Source organism: Cryptotermes secundus, unplaced genomic scaffold (genome assembly GCF_002891405.2).
Source record: "Cryptotermes secundus unplaced genomic scaffold, Csec_1.0 scaffold1013, whole genome shotgun sequence".
NCBI lineage: Eukaryota > Metazoa > Arthropoda > Insecta > Blattodea > Kalotermitidae > Cryptotermes > Cryptotermes secundus.
In genome coordinates this window covers 245,009-263,890 of record NW_019720727.1, presented here as the reverse complement: position 1 = coordinate 263,890, position 18,882 = coordinate 245,009, and the positions used below count along the sequence as shown (strand labels likewise).

The 18,882-nt window shown below is 39.4% G+C and overlaps 2 protein-coding genes across 12 annotated transcripts in view; both read right to left on the bottom strand.

The window, feature by feature from the left end:
* LOC111872678 (protein angel homolog 2) overlaps positions 1 to 4,573 on the bottom strand; it is a 30,343-nt gene extending 25,770 nt beyond the window's left edge. For 2 of the 6 annotated variants that reach the window (XM_023866792.2, XM_023866817.2), the window contains exons 1-2: positions 4,415 to 4,573; positions 3,014 to 3,741 (exon numbers count right to left, since the gene is read on the bottom strand). In XM_023866792.2, the coding sequence (XP_023722560.1) occupies positions 3,014 to 3,671 (658 nt within the window). In that variant the 5' untranslated portion in view covers positions 3,672 to 3,741; positions 4,415 to 4,573. Of the gene's footprint in view, positions 1 to 3,013; positions 3,742 to 4,383 lie in introns of all 6 variants that reach the window. The other 4 variants (XM_023866801.2, XM_023866827.2, XM_033754862.1 and 1 more) reach the window with 4 other exon arrangements.
* Positions 4,574 to 8,805: 4,232 nt separating this feature from the next.
* The window catches only part of LOC111872625 (pecanex-like protein 1), a 74,580-nt gene continuing 64,503 nt past the window's right edge, over positions 8,806 to 18,882 (bottom strand). For all 6 annotated transcript variants that reach the window (XM_023866709.2, XM_023866729.2, XM_023866714.2 and 3 more), the window contains 5 exons: positions 13,439 to 13,608; positions 13,239 to 13,351; positions 10,403 to 10,713; positions 9,918 to 10,058; positions 8,806 to 9,835 (listed from right to left, as the gene is read on the bottom strand). In XM_023866709.2, coding sequence (XP_023722477.1) covers positions 9,695 to 9,835; positions 9,918 to 10,058; positions 10,403 to 10,713; positions 13,239 to 13,351; positions 13,439 to 13,608 — 876 coding nt within the window. In that variant the 3' untranslated portion in view covers positions 8,806 to 9,694. The remainder of the gene's footprint in view (positions 9,836 to 9,917; positions 10,059 to 10,402; positions 10,714 to 13,238; positions 13,352 to 13,438; positions 13,609 to 18,882) is intronic.

Sequence of the window (18,882 nt, the reverse complement as noted above, 5' to 3'; positions counted from 1 at the left end):
TGCCTGTGGTTCTGTGGGGGTGTGAAACTTGGTCTCTGATATTAAGGGGGGAACAAAAACTGAGGTGTTTGAGAACAGGGTACTGAGGAGAATATTTTGACTGAAGAGAGACAAAATGTCGGGAGGTTGGAGAATACTACATAATGAGGAGCTTCTACCTTGTACTCTTCACCAGTATAATTAGAATGATCAAGTCAAGGACTTCCTCCTTGAGCACTATACTAGAGCTCCCAGTCATCCTACATTTTTACAGCAAAGGAATGATACTCACTTCACGCAACGCTTCCTATAGCCTCACAGCACTGATAACACCTATATCTATAAATTCAACATTCACTTACCTGTGTCATTATATACTGACATCTCTTTGCACAATTTCAGTACTAAGTTAGACCAGTTAGTACAATGATACAGTCCATGCAGTCCCTAAAACTCAAGTCTGACTTAATGGTATCCTAGTGGATTAAACTCATATACTTCCTCTAAATTAAGTCTAGGTTCAACAGTGTTCACTTCTCTTCACCTTAAAACATCTATAACAGCCAGCCTTAAGAAACTCTGACTTAAGTATTACGCTTGTAACTAAGTGAAATGAAGACACTGCTTCACAAAGAGGTCTCACTTGTATTTCTTGTCAACAGTCCTAATTTCAGTGATGGTGATAAGAGATTATTAACAAGTTTTCATTACAAGTGTCTTATCACATGAGGAGATAAGATTCAGTCAATCTGACAATAGCGCAACTTTCCTTTGGCAGTTTAAAATCTGTGATAAACTCGAATCAATGTTATCCTGAATTACCTTGAACTAATTTGGATATACTGTCACATGTTAAGCGACTATAGTTGGGATTAGGACTAATAATCAGATTTACTGGACTCGTTTAAACAACTCATGACTATACTTTACAAATCTCTATGACACATAGACTAGCGTTCACAGTAACGGTCTTCACTGTGCTGCTTCCAACAATGGATAATCCTCTGCTCCCACACTCACGTCCTTGCAGAGAAGCAGCCAGAGTCAGAGTCAGAGTCAGGGTGACTTTATGACTGGCAGTTCACCGCCAATCACTTTGTCTTGGTGCCATGCACCTTGAGGCTCACAGGTAACCTGCAGCTGGTCATTCTTATATAGCTGTGGCACAGACTGCACAGAAAACTCCTCTTCCCATAATTCCTCTATTGCTGTGCTGTCTCTGTCACTGGTGCAACCAGCTATCACATGATGTTTACGAGGCCATTCTCTAGCAACAAGCGTGTTTGCAGACCCGTTCCCTAGCAATGGTTATCTCTCTTGGCTTCACAATTCTGGCTTTCAGCAGACAAGCCATAATATATTTCCAGTACAATCACCATTTACATTTGTGAATTGGAACAGTTTGCATTAGGAACAAACTGTAAATAAAACCTAATTCAGTGGCAATTTAGCAGTGGTCAGACGGGTTAGAATGGTTTGTTAAGCCTTGAAACTGTAAATAAAGGTGAACTGAAGATGAGAAGAGTGCAGTATTCTTGGTTGTAGTACTGTGCAGTCTGGAGATGTTTCAGAGAATATCGCCTCCAACTTCTGAGTCATCAATTGCTCTGAGATCCATTTATTTCATCAATAAAATCACTGCCTTTTCATAAAAGAATGCTGAAGCTGATGGGAGCATTTACTGGACTGCTTGGACTAAACCAACACTACTTCATCAATGAGTTGAATTTCTTTTCATGCATCATTTTCCTTTCACTACTCCTGTTAGCTCAATATTCCATGAAATTTAAAAAATGTTTAAAATAATAACTAAGACACTCTTAATTTCTCACTCATTTCTCTTTGGGAGCAATAGCTCAACTTTTAACAAATCATACCCATCTACACAACAGCAAAACATTTTTTGTTGCATTCAGATCTGTTCTTTTCTTATTCATGGACACGTCTTACACAAATGGTTAAATGTAAAACAGTAAGCAAAGAAAACAAAGCATTAAGCAATGAGCACCAACACCAACAGAGTCAAGAGGTCTACTGCCTGAATAAAGCAAACAAGTGCAGGTATACTCCAGACAGTCATATTATGAATGCCAGCTCTAGCCTTACCTACAGAAAAGGTCCAAATAACAAATTTGTCTCTGTTACAGATAACAGAATTAAAAAGGCAGGATGGCAACACAGCACTGTAGAAAATGTGGGTAGGAGGTGAGGGGTACTTCACTCTTTGCATGCAATGCACTCACTAGGTCAACTTGGCATACCTGCGATAAAATTATGACAGCCAAAGACATTGGCTTGTTGCTACTTAACTAGTACAGCATTTTTATCAATGGATGACATAAAGTGTGACATCCAGGCACTTACAACAAGGAGTTCTGTGACAGGGTTTCCAGTCAAACAATCAAAAGGGATTAACTCCGTGGCCTGTAGTCCGAAAGCGAACTATACCAACTGAGTGACTGCCGCTTGTTGGCAAAGTTAGTGCCAACTTTTGCGGATAGATAGTATCACGTGGTCAGGGCAACAGTTCCCCACGGCCATTAATCTCAGTTTTCTAGACCAGATGAAAAGGCATTATAAGGAAGAATGACAAACATACTAAATCCTTGTAAAAATCAGTCCTCAAACATCACTAATTCCTTACTTTGTTAATCATATCACCATCTGGACTACAAACATAACAAGCAAAGGCTTGGAACTTAACATTACATAAACAGAATGCTAGACATAACCACTACGGTTCAAAAGGCATTACCTCCTCAAATAGTATATGCTGTATTAATATAAATTTTGATTCTTAAGTAATTTTTTTACTTACTTACTCTACATTCACTACAAGTTTCAATTGCATTTCCTCTGGTTTATGAGAGGACTGTGTAATAAAATATTTTTTTGCAATAAAAGCAGCTCTTTAAGTATGCAATAATGAGAGGTGTTACATATCCTCACTCTAGGTCATCACCAATCATTAAAAACAAGGCTGCTATATATCAGGCTTCTGTGAGGTATTGAATACACTTTGACAGAGATCTACCTGCTTGCCTTGAGGAACCAGCGGCACTTTCCAATTGTCCATCACCTGACTGCACACTGTTAAGGTTGTCTGGCTCATTCTGAAAGACTAGTTTTGAAGAGTAACTACCCTGAATGTCTGCATAACAAGTGCTACCACCTGCCCAATTGGCAACACTGCAATACCAGCTGCCTTGGTTATGCTGCACAGCACTATCACATACTAAACTGTTAGAGGCAGCCATATTGCTTACTGTGTCTTTATTCTCATCACTGGCAACAGTTATCAGTACTGGCTCTTTATTCTTTTCAATTTTAGAGTCAAACACAATGTCTATGCCTGAGTCCTTGCTTCCTGCAGACTCTGGTACAGAGCACGATGCTTCAGGTTTAAGGCAATCTGGACTGTTCTCGGTTCTTTGCTTCTTTCTTTCAGAATTAATCTTCTTAAATAATTTGTTCCAATTCACCTTTCTTCTCTTTGTTTTTGGCATTATCACATTTTCATTTTGTAATGTATCAGATGAAGGGTTCGGAAGATGCGACTTGATTAATGAGCTGGACAAATGAGCTGCATTTCTCACGTTACAAGGAAGGAATTCTGAAATATCATAAATTATTTTCTTTGTAGAACATAATATGTCAAAAACAGACTGTAAAGTGGTATGGAATCTGAACATTCCCCCAAAGAGATATCAGCTCAGTCTAATGAGAACGAAACATGGTACAGTAATCAGCAACAAGGGTCACCTGGAAAAGACAAAAAAAAACTGTCACAGCATTAAAAAACAGGGCAGCTAAAAAGTATGAATGTAGCAAGACCTTACAGTTATCCATAGCACATTTCATTTGCAAAGCATTTCAAAGTTTTGTGAATTTTCAGCCAAATCAACACATTATTTTCTCATCTCTTATATTCTTTTATGCTGTTCTTATAATTTTTGTCAACCATGATGCAACAAAATGACATTTCATTAGTGATCAACAGTTTATTTTCATTTAAATAAAGTCACTGTCAGTATAACAATGGGCTACAGGCTTGACAACAAGAGTTCGATCCCTGGCAGGGGAGAGAGATTTTTCTCTATTCCATAGTATCCAGGCCAGCTCTGTGGGGGCCACCCAGCCTTGATCATATTAATCATATTTGGTGAAGAGAATATATAATTCAAAATGCAATCTAAACCTTCATGTACGTCTGAAAACACGTGTGGTAAAACATAATTAGACAATTAATAATCTTCTTTAATTTTGTAGCAGCAATGTACGTTTCTTGGTAGTTCCTTGGCCAACTAACTTCAGATTTTGCATTATTATGGTCTCGAAATAGAATAAATATTGATATACTCTCCAACCACACTTATTCAGAAAATCAGTGGTTAATATTTATACCTATTCAGTAATTGCATGAAATTTCACAAACCTTACTTAACCTCCACATTTCACATTCTCACACATTGTAAGAATAAACTTTTTCACATAGATAGATTATTTGGTATCATTATTGTACCAGTACGAGCATTCACGTAAAATTTTTGGAACAAATGCCGCGTACTTCCAAGAGACAAATTATTTGCAACCATCACGAACATCACGGAACATACAATAACGAGACGGAGCATCCGTGCATTTTATGTACCTTGCTCTTCCACAATATTTGACACATTCTGACACGATTATGAGACCCGTGACAGCAAACTCGTATGGGCTCGTATGGTGCATGAGAAACACATTGTAATAAAGCATTAGCGGTATCTAATAGTGTTACATCTCCAAAACAATTTCCGCCTTATTTATAATGGAGAAAATATTTATTGTCAACACGAAACCCATCATGGCAAGAACTCACGTATAGATTTATTATTTCTGCCACAGGAGCCATGTTGAAGTTTACTAAATTGTATCAACAGTATTCATAACTGTTACTTGTCTTGATACATAAATTCTTATGCATTCATCAACATTTTCACAACTTGCAAGTTTCCCACACCAAAGATAAAAAATGTAAAGTAAGTAAAGCTATCCCTGTACCAGGCCGTGAACGCCGTGAAGGCCCATAGGGTTAAGAGACGTTGAGGGTCCCACACTATCTATACAATCGCTCAAAGATGGCGGTAAGGTTGTCAGCCTTCCGCACCGGCCGCGCTTTACTCCCCAGGAAAATTATTTAATTAATTCATGGTACTCATTTCTGTTAAGAGGCTCAGTAAACCTCAGGGCCTGGTGTGGAATGGAGGATTAGGTCAACTGAAAGAAATCCAATGACCTTATCGGGACTTGAACCCGCGACCTTCCGGCTTGTAGCATAGGCCCTCAACCAAGCTACTGCGCGCCAAAATAAAAAATGTGAACGGTCAAAACTTGACACATTTACTTTGTCCTCTCTTTTGAAATTGTATAATCTTCATTCTGTGTATATGTTGTAGCTATTTATCATCTTATTAATGACTAGAGTTTTTACTCAATAGAGCTTATATTGTTACAATCGTTCAGGTTCTTGTGAACAATGTAATAAACAAATATTAACCATCTTCTGAGATATGACACTTTGTAGTCTACCCTTCTGCCAGATAGTAATATTCATATTCACCAGTGTGAAAACCTCGGTCTTATACAGTAATGAACCTTGGATGCCATAAAATGCAGGGAATTATTTTATTAGCAGAGCAGTCTTAAGGAGTGTACTCCATGGCATTGTGTTGCAACTGCTTCCTGCTTTTATGAAGAGTGAGCATCCTCTCTACACTTTCCTGCTACATTTTATGTTCACTGGTTTCCTTTTTTATTTCCATACAGTCTACATGGTCTCCAAAGGTTATTCATATGACTGCTTGCAAGAGAACAAACAAGACCCGCAGAGTAGCTCCTTGCCCTTTCACTGTAGATGCAAGCCAGATTTGTTATTATTATACAAGGCAAGACACTAAAATATTTTAAAAGTTCCTACTTCAAAAGAACCATTTTTAAGTTTCTGGCATGTAGACCTGTATACTGACTGATAGGTTCCATTATTTTGTACTGACTGCATCAAACATTAGCTATCAATGCTTTGTTTACCCTTTTAAACAGTTTTCCTTTCATTTATTCATATGTGCATCACTTGTCCCTGTAAGACTCATCTGACTCGATCTATTGCACTGTACACATCAATTGTGCTGAGAAGAAAGTACATTGGGGAATGATTAACAAGTTGTACAACACAGCTGGGATACATTTTTACTTTCAAAACTGTTACAGTCACATTCCTGAACAAGTTATGTAATCTGTATAACTAACAACAGTTGCTCAAACAAAGATGATAATACCTGAATAATGTTTATACTGAAAATTAAGTTATTACTTGGGTACTCATCGGTGTTTTCATAAGCTGGAGCAACTGGACAAGACTTCCCCTTAATTGAAAATAAGGACGGTTCTTGTAAGCCAAAGATGTTGAACAAGAATCACAATGTGACCACAACCATGAAGCACATTAGATAAAACATATATTACAGCTCATATAAATTGATTTACACTTGATTTTACAGGGAGTATCAGTTGAAACAATTAGCAACTTAATCCGATTCAAAATATGAGCAATGTGATTAACTAAGAGACTTCTCTTAGGCAGAATCAAAGGACATGTGATTTCACAGAGTTTAACTATAAGACTTCAACCCCCACTTTAAATTCAGATACTCCACGATTGTACAAATTTTATCTGCAAATCTCAACCCTCCCAAAGTCTACGAATGCAACTTCAAAACTGGTAAAACCCACTTCAGTTCTGCAGTACAATAAAATCTCCAGGTTTACACATGTTTTATTTCATTTTCGCTGTTTTAGTGTTTGGAGATTGATATGCACTGGTATTCTTGAAGTTCATTTACAGTTAATGAAAAGTGAATTCCCAGAGGATATAACTGCAGTACTAACACAGTATGCCTGTTAAGTAACTGAAAGGAAATAACATTATTGTGTGTGTGTACGTAGGCATGTAGCAACATCTACTTCTGAGGGGTAAGATAGTTGGTGTTGTGATAGTGAATGACTCAACATACATTCTATAACAGAGAATATGATTCTCAACACTTATCACTTTCTTGCTAAGTGTTCAAAATTCTTGGCATTCTGCAGCAATTCATTGCATTTATTGAACTATATTAAATAAATGATTTAGTTCACCATACTACTGTTCCCCAATAGGTTCAATATGGACAGTGTGGAGCAGTTTCAACTTTGAAGCAGCGCAATGCATCTCATAGCAATGATGTGGTTTCTGTATATTCACCTGTTAGTCTTACTGTAATAAGATTATTTAGAATTACACAAGAACTTGATTTTTAAACATATGGGCCCAAACACAACAATTTTGTCTTATCCTGTGTTCAGAAGGCAGAAGAGGAAACTGATACTTTGGAACATAAAAGTTACATTTTTGGTAGAACAGCAGAAGGGCTGAAATGAAGTGGCAGGAAATTAACACAGCTCTTAATGAATGTTGGGGTTGAGTTGTTAGCACTCCTGAATTGATCTAGATCGCAGATCTCACCATCACCAAGAAACCTGCTATCCTAGAGGACTTTCATAGTTTTCCTCAGTTCCTCTGGGCAAAGAGGAAAAGATCTTAAATTAGGCCATGACTGTTTCCTCCTACATCCATTCTAATTCACTATTCACTAATAATCCTATCTTTGACATTATAAAATCGGGGCACTTGACTAAATCAGTCTACAAACCAAGTTTAAATAGGGTTCTTAAGAATGGAATGACTTACTGCACCAATATCATGGTCCGTGAACAGCTATCAAATAAAGTATTTAACTGTGCAATGGAAAAGATGGAAAGCTCTGATACATAGTACCAGTGAAATACTTGGCACAATATAAATCACAAATGATGTAAACAGAAATATGAATACAAACAAATCAGGAGTCTATATTGGGAATTTTGTGACAGCAGAGCATATAGGCAAACACAACTGAAGAACCTCCCCAGCCCTAGAAGGAGAAGATTATCATTCTGTGAACCTGGGAAGATTTAATGCTTGAAGTATTTCTACAGAATTGTCTTTCAATGCCATATGACTGCACACAGAAGTGGCCAGCAAAGCTGTGTCACTACAAATCCTTAAGTTCCTTCTTGATTCCATGTGAAAGGGTGACTTGCATGAAAAGCTGAGTGTTTTCATTACTATCGTCTAGCAAAAGTCATAACATTTCAAAAATAACCCAAAAAGCAGAACATGATGTAACCACTGCCCTAATAAGTTTTGACAATATTAAGTAAAAGACTTACACAGAGGGCACGTGTGTGCACACACACCCAACACACAGTTTTATCACCTGAGTATTCTGTACAGCATGGCCAACAGATCTAAAACGCCAGAAAACAGGCAAACTACAAGCAGATTCCACTTCAACCCCTGCTTTGGGTGAAGAATCTCTTTCCCATCTGCCAAGCCATCTTCTACTGGCCACCATCTTGCAGTTTACACTCCTGCTAAACTGAACATGACTGAGTGACTGATATGAAAGGCAGTGTATTAACATGTCAAACAGAGCTGCTCACAATGGGCAAAGATACAATATTTTGAAGTGGTATCATTTTGCAATCAATAGTCACACAATTTGCAATCAAAAGANACCACAGGCTTTAGATCTGTTGGTTCTATTTTTTTGATTCAAATGTATTTTAAAATTAGGGCATACTACATAAGAAATATCAATACAATGTTTAAATATATATATAAATTATATTTTGAATAAGTCAACAAAACATTCTGCAGTCTTAAAAAAACAAGAGCAAGTGATGGCAAAAATAAATAAATAACCAACAATATGAATATGACATGGCTGTGGTCAGTGCTTATCACAGTCTCTGACTGGTGGTTCCCACTTCACTACATAAACAAAAAAGTGACAAGCAAATACTGATAAAAAGCTTACTTGCCAATAAAAACACTCCTAAATATTCAGAGCTCTATGACACACAGCCAACTTGATTACTGATCCATACTCTTAAAATATGTTTCAACCTTTTTAAAGAATATCTGTAATCATTTTAGTCTGCAATGGCATAAAAATGATTTATTATTATCTCATAATGTTTAAATATTAGATTCAGTCTGATAGTTGTTAAGGCATCCTGTGAAATCATCTACCTGTATAAAAGCTCTGTACAGTACACAATAACAACCTGCTTCTCTACTGTGGATAATAAATATAACAACATAACATGCTTCCACCATTCCCCACAGACATGCCAGCTGGCAATAAAAACTGTCTTCAGTTACTTATAAAAACATCATGCCACAAATGATTTGGTGGTCATGCTTGAACCGTTGAAAGAATAGGGGAGAAAATGCAGGATAAGCTGGGAGAATATAAGAATGACCATCATTCCATCTGTGGTCTTGTAATACTTGATTTACACTCAAAGTTAATTCATATGCTGCATCCCTGAATACACTAAAATGACACACCTTTGTATTATCTGGTATAGATCTCACCTTTGCAATATTGCTGCTCTCACTGTTTAGTAAGCAACAAGATACGCATCAGATACTGCTATGTACCTTTAAGGAATACGGTAGCATTATGTCATTTGTTGTGCACATAGGAACACATGACCATTTAAGTAGCAGACAACGTATAGGAATGTTTCACTTTCACACGTGAGACAGCCTGGACCTATGTCTGTGCCTGCGGCACGAGGTCTTGTGCTATACTTCCGCACCCAAATCCTGTGTTCCACTTTCAGCAATTGGAACATATTTGTCATCAATTTTTACCAGAAGAATCGTTCGATCCACGTGAGACCTGCAATTGGGATCTCGGTGAGATGGAACCCATCGATGTACAACCTACAAAAACAGGTAAACATGAAGATTATCTTTAACATTTATTACAAAGCTCTCAAGTGCACAATATTATGTCTGTGCTCACCTGTCCCTCCATGCCCTTTTCTGGTAACCAGTCCCGCCAGCTGGAACGTCCACCACGAGCCCTCATCTTCTCATCAGGCCAAACTACATCAATCCGACGACCAAGGTTGATTGCATCATAAACCTGGTTAGGGTCCTGGATCTGTAAGCACAATATCATAATATTACTATTCAGTATCTATAATATCTATCAGGGTGTCACCATCAGATATCACTGCCATCACCACTGCCACAGAGTAGGGTAGGCATTTTCTTTGATGATGGTCAACATGTGATGGGGGGCCTTAATGTATATGCCAGCATCAGCCATTCTCCAATGGCCTCTGCTCATTTCCCAACAGTTGGCCACCCCTCCTGTTCATTTCTTCGTCATCATTTGGTCTCCAGACCTTCTTGGTGATTCCCATGTGTCTCTTCTTGGCCTATCTTTCAGCTGCTAGTGCTCAATATATTCTGAAGAGAAGTAGTTGAAGTCCCTTAACTCACCCGCACTCTCTGAAACACTGGCTCCTTGTCTGCAGCAAGGTTGCTTTCTGCAGGATCAGCCTCTCTATCTTCCCTCTTGTAGACACCTTGACTGAAAGAACTCTCTGCTTTGGTTCCTGACTCTGTCGCAGACAGAAGTCCTGCAAGGCTGGCCAAAGTTGAGGATGATGGCTTCCCTGCAGAGGCTATACTGCCTCGGTTGCCTCCTCGTCCCAGGGTGCCTCCTCTACCCAAGCTGCCTCCAATCTGACTACTGTCCATGGACTGACTGCCTGAAGTGTTATGCCCACTGGAAGGGTGGGCTGTGTACCCTTGGGACCAATAAAAGAGAATGAGTCACTCTGGTAACAGAAACTGAAAGATGAGAGAAGCTGTTATGAGGTGTGACTTTTACTGATTTGGTGAGATGTCTGTAATGAACCTCTGGGCTCCAAACCCATAAGGAACTTTTTTGATCAACTACATAATTATAAGATGCTCAAGGAAGAACTTGCAGATGATTCCCTTTTACAGTAAAAGTTCTGTCACTGTTACTGAAACTGCAAATACACAAATTAACCAAATTATCAAATTAAATTAATATGATTTTCCCTACCTGAATGTCAAGTGTGGTCATTTCAATTTCAATCTAAGAAGTTTGATGGTGAAATGAGAAAACCTTTATGAGAGATGGAGCACAAGCTGTGACACAAAAGATTAATATCTGATCAAATGAAAAGTAGCATTTGAGGTTTTCATACCGGTGGTTATGAAGAGTGCTGTCTTCTGGGATATAATGCAGTTTAGTCTGTTGAAATTCAATCAGCATTTTGGAGGAACATGCCACCTCCATCTTCAGACTCAAAGAATAAGCCGAGCAAGAAACGACAATGAAGCAGGTAACAAGCGGGGCTACTCAGTATATCAGATGGAAGCTTGCACACAGTGTAAAAAACCATGTAAATAATGTAAAGTACATTGCATTAAGAACTTATCCTGGACCTACAAACCAAGCCATGATAAAGGGAGTCTATTTGGTGTGCTAAGTAATGTAATTATCAGTTAAGGGCCCAGTTAGCCCTTCTTTTCCATGCACTTCCCCTCCTGAGAGGTCCCCAGTCAACAATGAACCTCCTGGAAGGAGAGCTCTAACAACAGAGAAGTGACAGGCAATAAACACCTCCTCCTTCGCAGAGCTCTGCTTGCTAGCTGCTTCATGCAGGTTTCTTCCTTGGCTTACGCTTTGACCTTGAAGACAGAGGTGCTATGTTCCTCCAAAACATCAGTTGGCTCTCAGTGGACTACATGGTATATCACAGAACACAGAACTCTTCAAATTACAAAGGGAGTGATTTTTCTATAGTTCTGTAACATATCCACTGTCATGCCCTTGTACTGGGATTTTACCTGCTGGGCCAACCATTTTTCCATTAAGACTGGATATTAGCCCATTTGCAACAGGAATGAAAGCCAACAAGAGAAACGGTTGTGTATGTTGGCTCTTTTAAGATTAAGTGAGCTATCCGTAAGTTTCTCTGGATATGTATGACATCTGTAACACGAAGCAACATTTACACTAATGGGGGAAATAGCCTGTCATTTGACATGATCAGCACTGGTACATGGTAAACTTCAGTCCTTCAGGTGACAGAATTGGCAGTAAATGAATACAGAAAACCTTCATTTAAGATTTCTCTAGGGAGCAGTGGATTAGAGCATTAATCTGAGAAAAATCTTAAATGGATGTAATTTAATGTCAAAATTATGGTCCTGCGATCACTAAAATTTAGCACTAAACAAGGAAAAGTCTTAAACTGAGAAATATTAAATGGGGTGGGCTGTATTAAGAGTACAGTCAACTTCCCAGGTTCTAGAAAGGGTACCATTAGATAAAAGTGACTACAGAGCAGCCATGTGGCAGGTTGGCTGGAGCCTACTTGGACATGTCATGATAAGTATACCTCTCACACACAAACTAAGAGCTGCCATTAGACCAGTGGGTGTAAGGAAGTCCCACAGAACATGGTGCATGGAAATTTTAAGTGGAAAAATGGATTGCTCCTGAGCAGGAGGTTGACATCAAATTGGTGGCAGAAATGTTGCATATGCATAAGCCTGTAATAGTGATGAATAAATGATGCCCCAATCCCAGATGTTTGAGTGGCTTGCTTGGCCAGGAAATGGAAGAATTGAGATTCAATTACCATGGGCAATTTTGCCATCAATTAAATGTTAAATGAACTGGCAAAGAATCACTTCATAACAACATTCTGAGGAGACAGTTTCAGTGAAGAATACAGGGTCGATTATCCAATTTTGTGATATGGAGCACCATACACCAACCTTCTGATTATATAATGGTGTATCCTTGATCGCGTGCAGATTAGCCGCTGAACAAACAAAGCAGTTTTGGCTGTTGATTTATATGGATAAATGAAACAATGCCTCATCAGCAAAATCCGTGATGTACTAAATATCCTCTCCATTGGCAGTAATTACATCTCTAAACGATCAGCAATATTCAATGCACTTGACGTTGTCCCTTTCTTTCAATTCATGCACTGATTATAATCAGTGCATAGAACACATAGAACATATAGAACGCTGAAGAAGCCTTTGCACTTGCATCCCAACAATATAATAATTATTATATTGTTGGGATGCAAGTGCAAATGCTTATTCAGCATTCTATGTGTGCTGGAACATGAGATACCCATCTGCTGTACCAATTTAGGAATATTAATACTAAGAATGAGGTTTATCATTTGTAGTGTAGTTGCACAGTGGCTTTTGGCTCCCGATGTATTGTGTACTGTTTACAGTGTGACAAATGAAACCTCCTAACTTCATTGCTTACCTGAATGAATGTTACAGGTGGTCATAGCATACACTCCATCATTGCCAAAACCTCCATCATCTTGCGGTAGAGATCCCCCACTGGAACAGCCCTCGCCACACCGCTGCCGAGCCCTGCCAACACAGTTCACAAAGGTCACACCATACATAACATTCTTGCCCGTAAATGATCTAATCATGGTTAAATATGATGGTACCCACCTCCTCCACAATCTAATGGCTGTCTTTTTAATGACCTCAAAACTCAGTGAGCCTCCAACAATGCTACAGAGCTGCTCATTGGTGTCAGCATAAGACGTGGTGAGAGGGGACACGTAGATTGGGTAGCCTATTGGTTGATCACAAGATGAATTGATGATGTTGCGGAGAGCCTGTCAAAATAGACAGTGTGAGAGACTGACTGAAAATGCATGAATCCCAATTTAAGGCTTCTTAAGGGAATGTGAGGAAACCATTAAATCAGGGAAATTCATCAATAAATTAATGGGGTAGGACTGTGAAAACTAACACTAAATGATTGAACAGAAACATTAAATGTGGAACACATGGTATGTAACATTATAATAAAATCACACCCAACTGTTCACATTATTTAAACTGTATGATCACAGAGGATATCAAGTATTACATATTTAAAGGCCCCGTATGATTAGATTCTTCCTGCAACATTTGCTTAATGCAATCTCCTTGCTGCGCAACAAGGCCTCACAGATGATGCAATCATACTGCATCAAACTTCATTTGCTGAGTGTTCTTCAAAGTATCAATTATTTCCTTCAACTCTCACTTTTAAAGCTTCTGTTTTTACATAAAGCGCTTTTCGTCTTCCAAAGTTCAGGTCCACTCTTGCATATTTCAATGAACTCCATCCAGAACCTTTGTTAGCAGATGCTAACACTACCACAGCATTGGCAAGACTGAACACAAAACTGTGCAAGCAGCACAATTCCCAGTACAACATGCCTTGTCGCACTAAGAATATGTATACTTTTATGAAAGAGCTGCATAACAGGTCAATCAGCTTCCCTCCCTGTCAAACTGACTGCACAGCAGTGAAATGTTCTATAAAATGATTGATCTTGTATGGATTTCTTTGGATCCCTTTCTTTTCTGCTTCTAGGCACACAGACAGATATCTCTGATACCTATAAATTGTCTTTTAATAGTAGGATTTGAAGATCAAGAGACCACTGGGAAGACCAAGGCATAGGTGGGTGGACAATATTAAAATGGATCTTAGAGAGATAGGATGGGATGGTATGGATTGGATTTATCTGGCTCAGAATAGGGACCTGTGGAGGGCTGTTATGAACATGGTAATGAACCTTTGGGTTCCATAAAATGCTGGGAAATTCTTGAGTAGCTGCAGAATTGGCGCCTGCTCCAGAATGGCTCAGCTCCACGAGTAAGGAAGGATTGAAGATCTCTTGGTGAATACATGCACTAGAATCTTCTTGGGCAATCAGTCACATAAAAGATGAATTAAAAATCAACATTTTTTAAAACCTACTCCTCCTCCTTTATCAAGGTTATCAACTCTGATTATGAAGACAGCATAGGTATCTGAAATGTTGATTTTTAACTAAACTTTGGCATGGCTAAGGTTTCAGTATTTGCTAGCAGGTTTCTTAAAAGAAAACTTTGCCAACAGTAAATGAGAGCATGACAATGATATAGAAAAGGTGTGGAAAGGACTGATTTTGACTATTTTATGACACCTACTGAGGTTTTCATGAAAGGACTCAGAAAAACCATAGTTGGTCTGGGCTTCCCACGCATGGAGCAAGAGTGCTGACCACCATGCATGATGTTAGCTAAATTATGCTAGCTAGATAATTAACTAAATGACTGACTGACTGACTACATGGAGCTGAAACCTTCTTCAGAAGTCAACAGTTGCTCAGGTACTCAAGAATTTCCCAATGTCTTATGGAACCTGAAGGTTCATTAGTATGTTCAAAAGAGCCCTCCACAGGACCTTATCCTCAGCCAGATCAATCCAGTCCATAACACAACATCCATATTAATATTATTCTCCCATCTATGTCTAAGTCTTCCAAGTGGTTTATTTCCTTCTGGCTTTCCCACCATAAACCTTTATGCATTCCTCTTCTCCCCATGTATGCTACATGCCCTGCCCATCTCAACCTCCTTGAATTGATCACTCTAATTATATTTAGCAAAGAGAATAAGTTATGAAGCTCCTCGTTATGCAGTTTTCTCCACCTTCCTATCACTTCATCCCTCTTCAATCCAAATATTCTTGTCAGCACTCTGTTCTCCAACACCCTCAGCCTATGTTCCTCCCTTAATGTCCGAGACCAAGTTTCACACCCATACAAAACTGCAGGTAAAATTATAGTTTTGTATATTCTGATTTTATGTTTTTAGACAGCAGATGGAAAGACAAAAGGTTTCTGGACTCAATGGTATTGTGACATGTTGCGCTAAGGAGAACCACCCCCCACCAGCAGTGACGCGGCGGGTGAGTCAGCGCTCCCCTCCCCCTCCTCCGCACGGTAACGAAGCCCGCCCCGCCACTCCCCTCCGCGGTGACATCACGCGGTGACGTCGCGCGGTGACGCGGAACTGCTTCCTACTGTGACGTGGAACGTAACAGGCAATCCTGCGGCTATATAAGTTGACGGCAGAACGGCTACCAGAGAGTTCTAATGTGGCTACCAGCGAGTTCTACTGTAGCAGTCGCCTAACACAGTTGTATGGTGACAGCCGCCGAGTTATAAAGTAACAGCCAGCCGACTACAAGTTGGAGTATAGCAGCCGTCGCGGAAAGAAGATCTGGACGTGTGTGTAATTGTGTAATTGGGAGCGTGTGATACAGTGATACGAAGCTCCCCTACTGTCAACGTGTTACTACTGAACACAGAGTGAACTGATTTGCGCATAGGGTCATAAATCGTGAAACCCCGCAACAGTGTCGACAGATTAATGCGATTAGGGTTATAAAGTGTGAAACCCCGCAACTGTGTGATAATTAATTGTAGCCGTTATTTGTAGATTGTTAAATAAACAAATTAACCATCTCTACGGCGTCTTTGGTAACGTAAACACGTTACAGTATCAAGCATTACTCAAATTCAACCTCCTCTTAATTTCCTCTTGAATCAAATTTCGATTTATTACTACTGTTCCCAAATATTTGAACTGTGTTACATTTTCAAAACATCTATTAGCTATATTTATGTTATGATTTTGCCCTGCATTCTGGTGATGAGACAGCAACATATACTTAGTTTTCTTTGCGTTTACGTCTAGACCAACCTCCTCACTAGCATCAATTAAAGTTTCTGTGCTTTCCTTATCTCCCAGTAGGTTCACATCACTAGCACAGACCAGCAGCTGATATGTCCCAGTTAATTTTCGTCCCATATTCTAATGCAAAGTTGAAAAGCAATGGTCTTACAGCATCTCCTTGGTTTAGACCATTTTGGACAGTAAACATATCAGAAAAATGTTTATCTATATGGACTTTACTATAGATTTAATTTAAACACATTTTAATCAGCCTAACCACTTTCATGGGTAAATTATGATAAACATTAAATTGCTCTACCATTATTAACATTTGTTTTAATAAATACATGTTAGATGTAGTGCTAAAGTGTTCAGCTGCACACAGTTACATACAAGACCACAAAAGTACGAATACAGAGTGCACAATCAACAGGTGCACCTGGCAGAACGAATTATAACTTAAATAATTAATACTATCATGAAATTTTCCCTCATAATAAACATACATTAAATTCACATCCAACTATTCACTGTTAGGTTATGGTACACAAAACTGGTGGGAAGAATTATATAGGCCTATTATAAGAATAAACAATCAGTATGAATGTTTCAATGTGCAGTGTCATTACATGCTCTAAAAGAAAATTAAATATATATTAAAATTACATATCTTTTATCCATAGGGTCTAGAAGGACTCTGAGGACCAACCAGCCTGTCCCCATACGTCTTCATAGCAAGTGCTAAATTAATTAAGCACATATATAATGTGACATGACACCTGAAAGCTGGACTATAAGACGTCCATCACTAGTCAACGGCTAGCAATTCCTAGGCAGCGAAGCCTAGGATCGTTGCCCCAGAAATGAAAGCCTAACAGTGGGGTTTCCACTGTTGCAAACAAATTGTTTGAGGCAGACACGTATTTCTGTGTTCATTGCATATCAGTGGGTGAAATTAACCTTCAACAAGGTGTTCCCTATTCAGTCTGACTGCAAAATATGAGTTCTTACACAACTAGAACAGAAGAGTTTGTATTTGACTTTAGCAGGAGTGAGTTCATATCCAACAAGGGACCAAGGACAGTTGAACTCTGAGCAGAGCAGAAGAAACTTCACCAAGATCAGTGGTGCAAGTAATTGTAATAATGAAGAGGAAACGTCTGAAGATGTTATAAGTGTGAATAATTGTACTTGTGAGTGTAAAGAGCGAGTGTCCAATAAAAATATTCATTCAAATCCGAGACCCACAAAATTTCTTGTTGCATTTCCTAGCAAACACGTGACAACTGGTGTCAGAAGTGGGATAGGCTCGGATTCTGTTAGAGATTATTGGACCAAGATAGCAAGTACAACACCACACTACTACTACAAAAAAATAAAAATTAAAAAGCGTCTGCAACAAGTAATGGAATGCCTGCTGGCCAGGATGAACACCAACCAGGCAAAAACGGATGCCAAATTGGAAGATTTTCTGGAGAAAATAGAGGCCAATGTGGAAGCCACTCAATAATGAATGATAGCCAAAATGGCCGCCAATAGGAAGGCCTGGCAAGAAGAGGTGGCCACAAGAACAAAAGTCATGTGAGACAAGAGAACTGAAGTGGAGAGAGAAACCATGTGGGAAGAAATCGAAGCCTTAAGAGACAAAGAGACGATGGCCTGCCAAAAAACGATGGAGGCGCATCTTGAATGGGAGAAGCCGGCCTCAGCGGACATGAAACCTGAGGCAGAACAACAACACGAGGTCCACAAAGAAGACACCAAAATGATGCCTGTCAGAGGACTGGAGAAGAGGATAAGGACCAGACGTTAGCTACAGAGTGGCAGGGAAAGCCGAAGGAATGGGCCCAGGACAAGGATGGGTGCTGAAAGAAATGTGCCGTTGCCCGCAGGGAGACGAGATGAGAAAATTGTGAATCCCAGAAGAGATGAGCTGTCACCAGCAGATGAACGACCTGCCATGCAAAAGCGGCATAGCGCAAGGAAAATGCCATAGGGAAAGTTCGGGCCAGGGACAATGTGGTACAAGGAGCCCCAAAAGAACAGATGCTTGGGAGGAGACATAAGCTGAGACCAGAAAAAGAAAAGGACAACCACAATCAGTATCAGAGGGTGGAGCTCAAGACAGCTATCACCTCTGGGAAGAAGAGGGTCGACCTACAAGACTCTCAGGAAGACCCTAGAGCTGGAATTCGTAAAGAGAGCAGCTGGTATGTTTGGAGTGTTGTGGAAGGTGAGAAACTCAATGCTGTAGAGGTATCAGCACCCTCTGGAGAAACAAAACAAGGATTACACTTTGTGGAGGGGTCGATCCCTTCCAAAACGGGGGGGGGGNNNGAAGAAGAAAACATTGGAGAGAACAGAAGAGTGTGTTCGACTTTAGCAGGAGT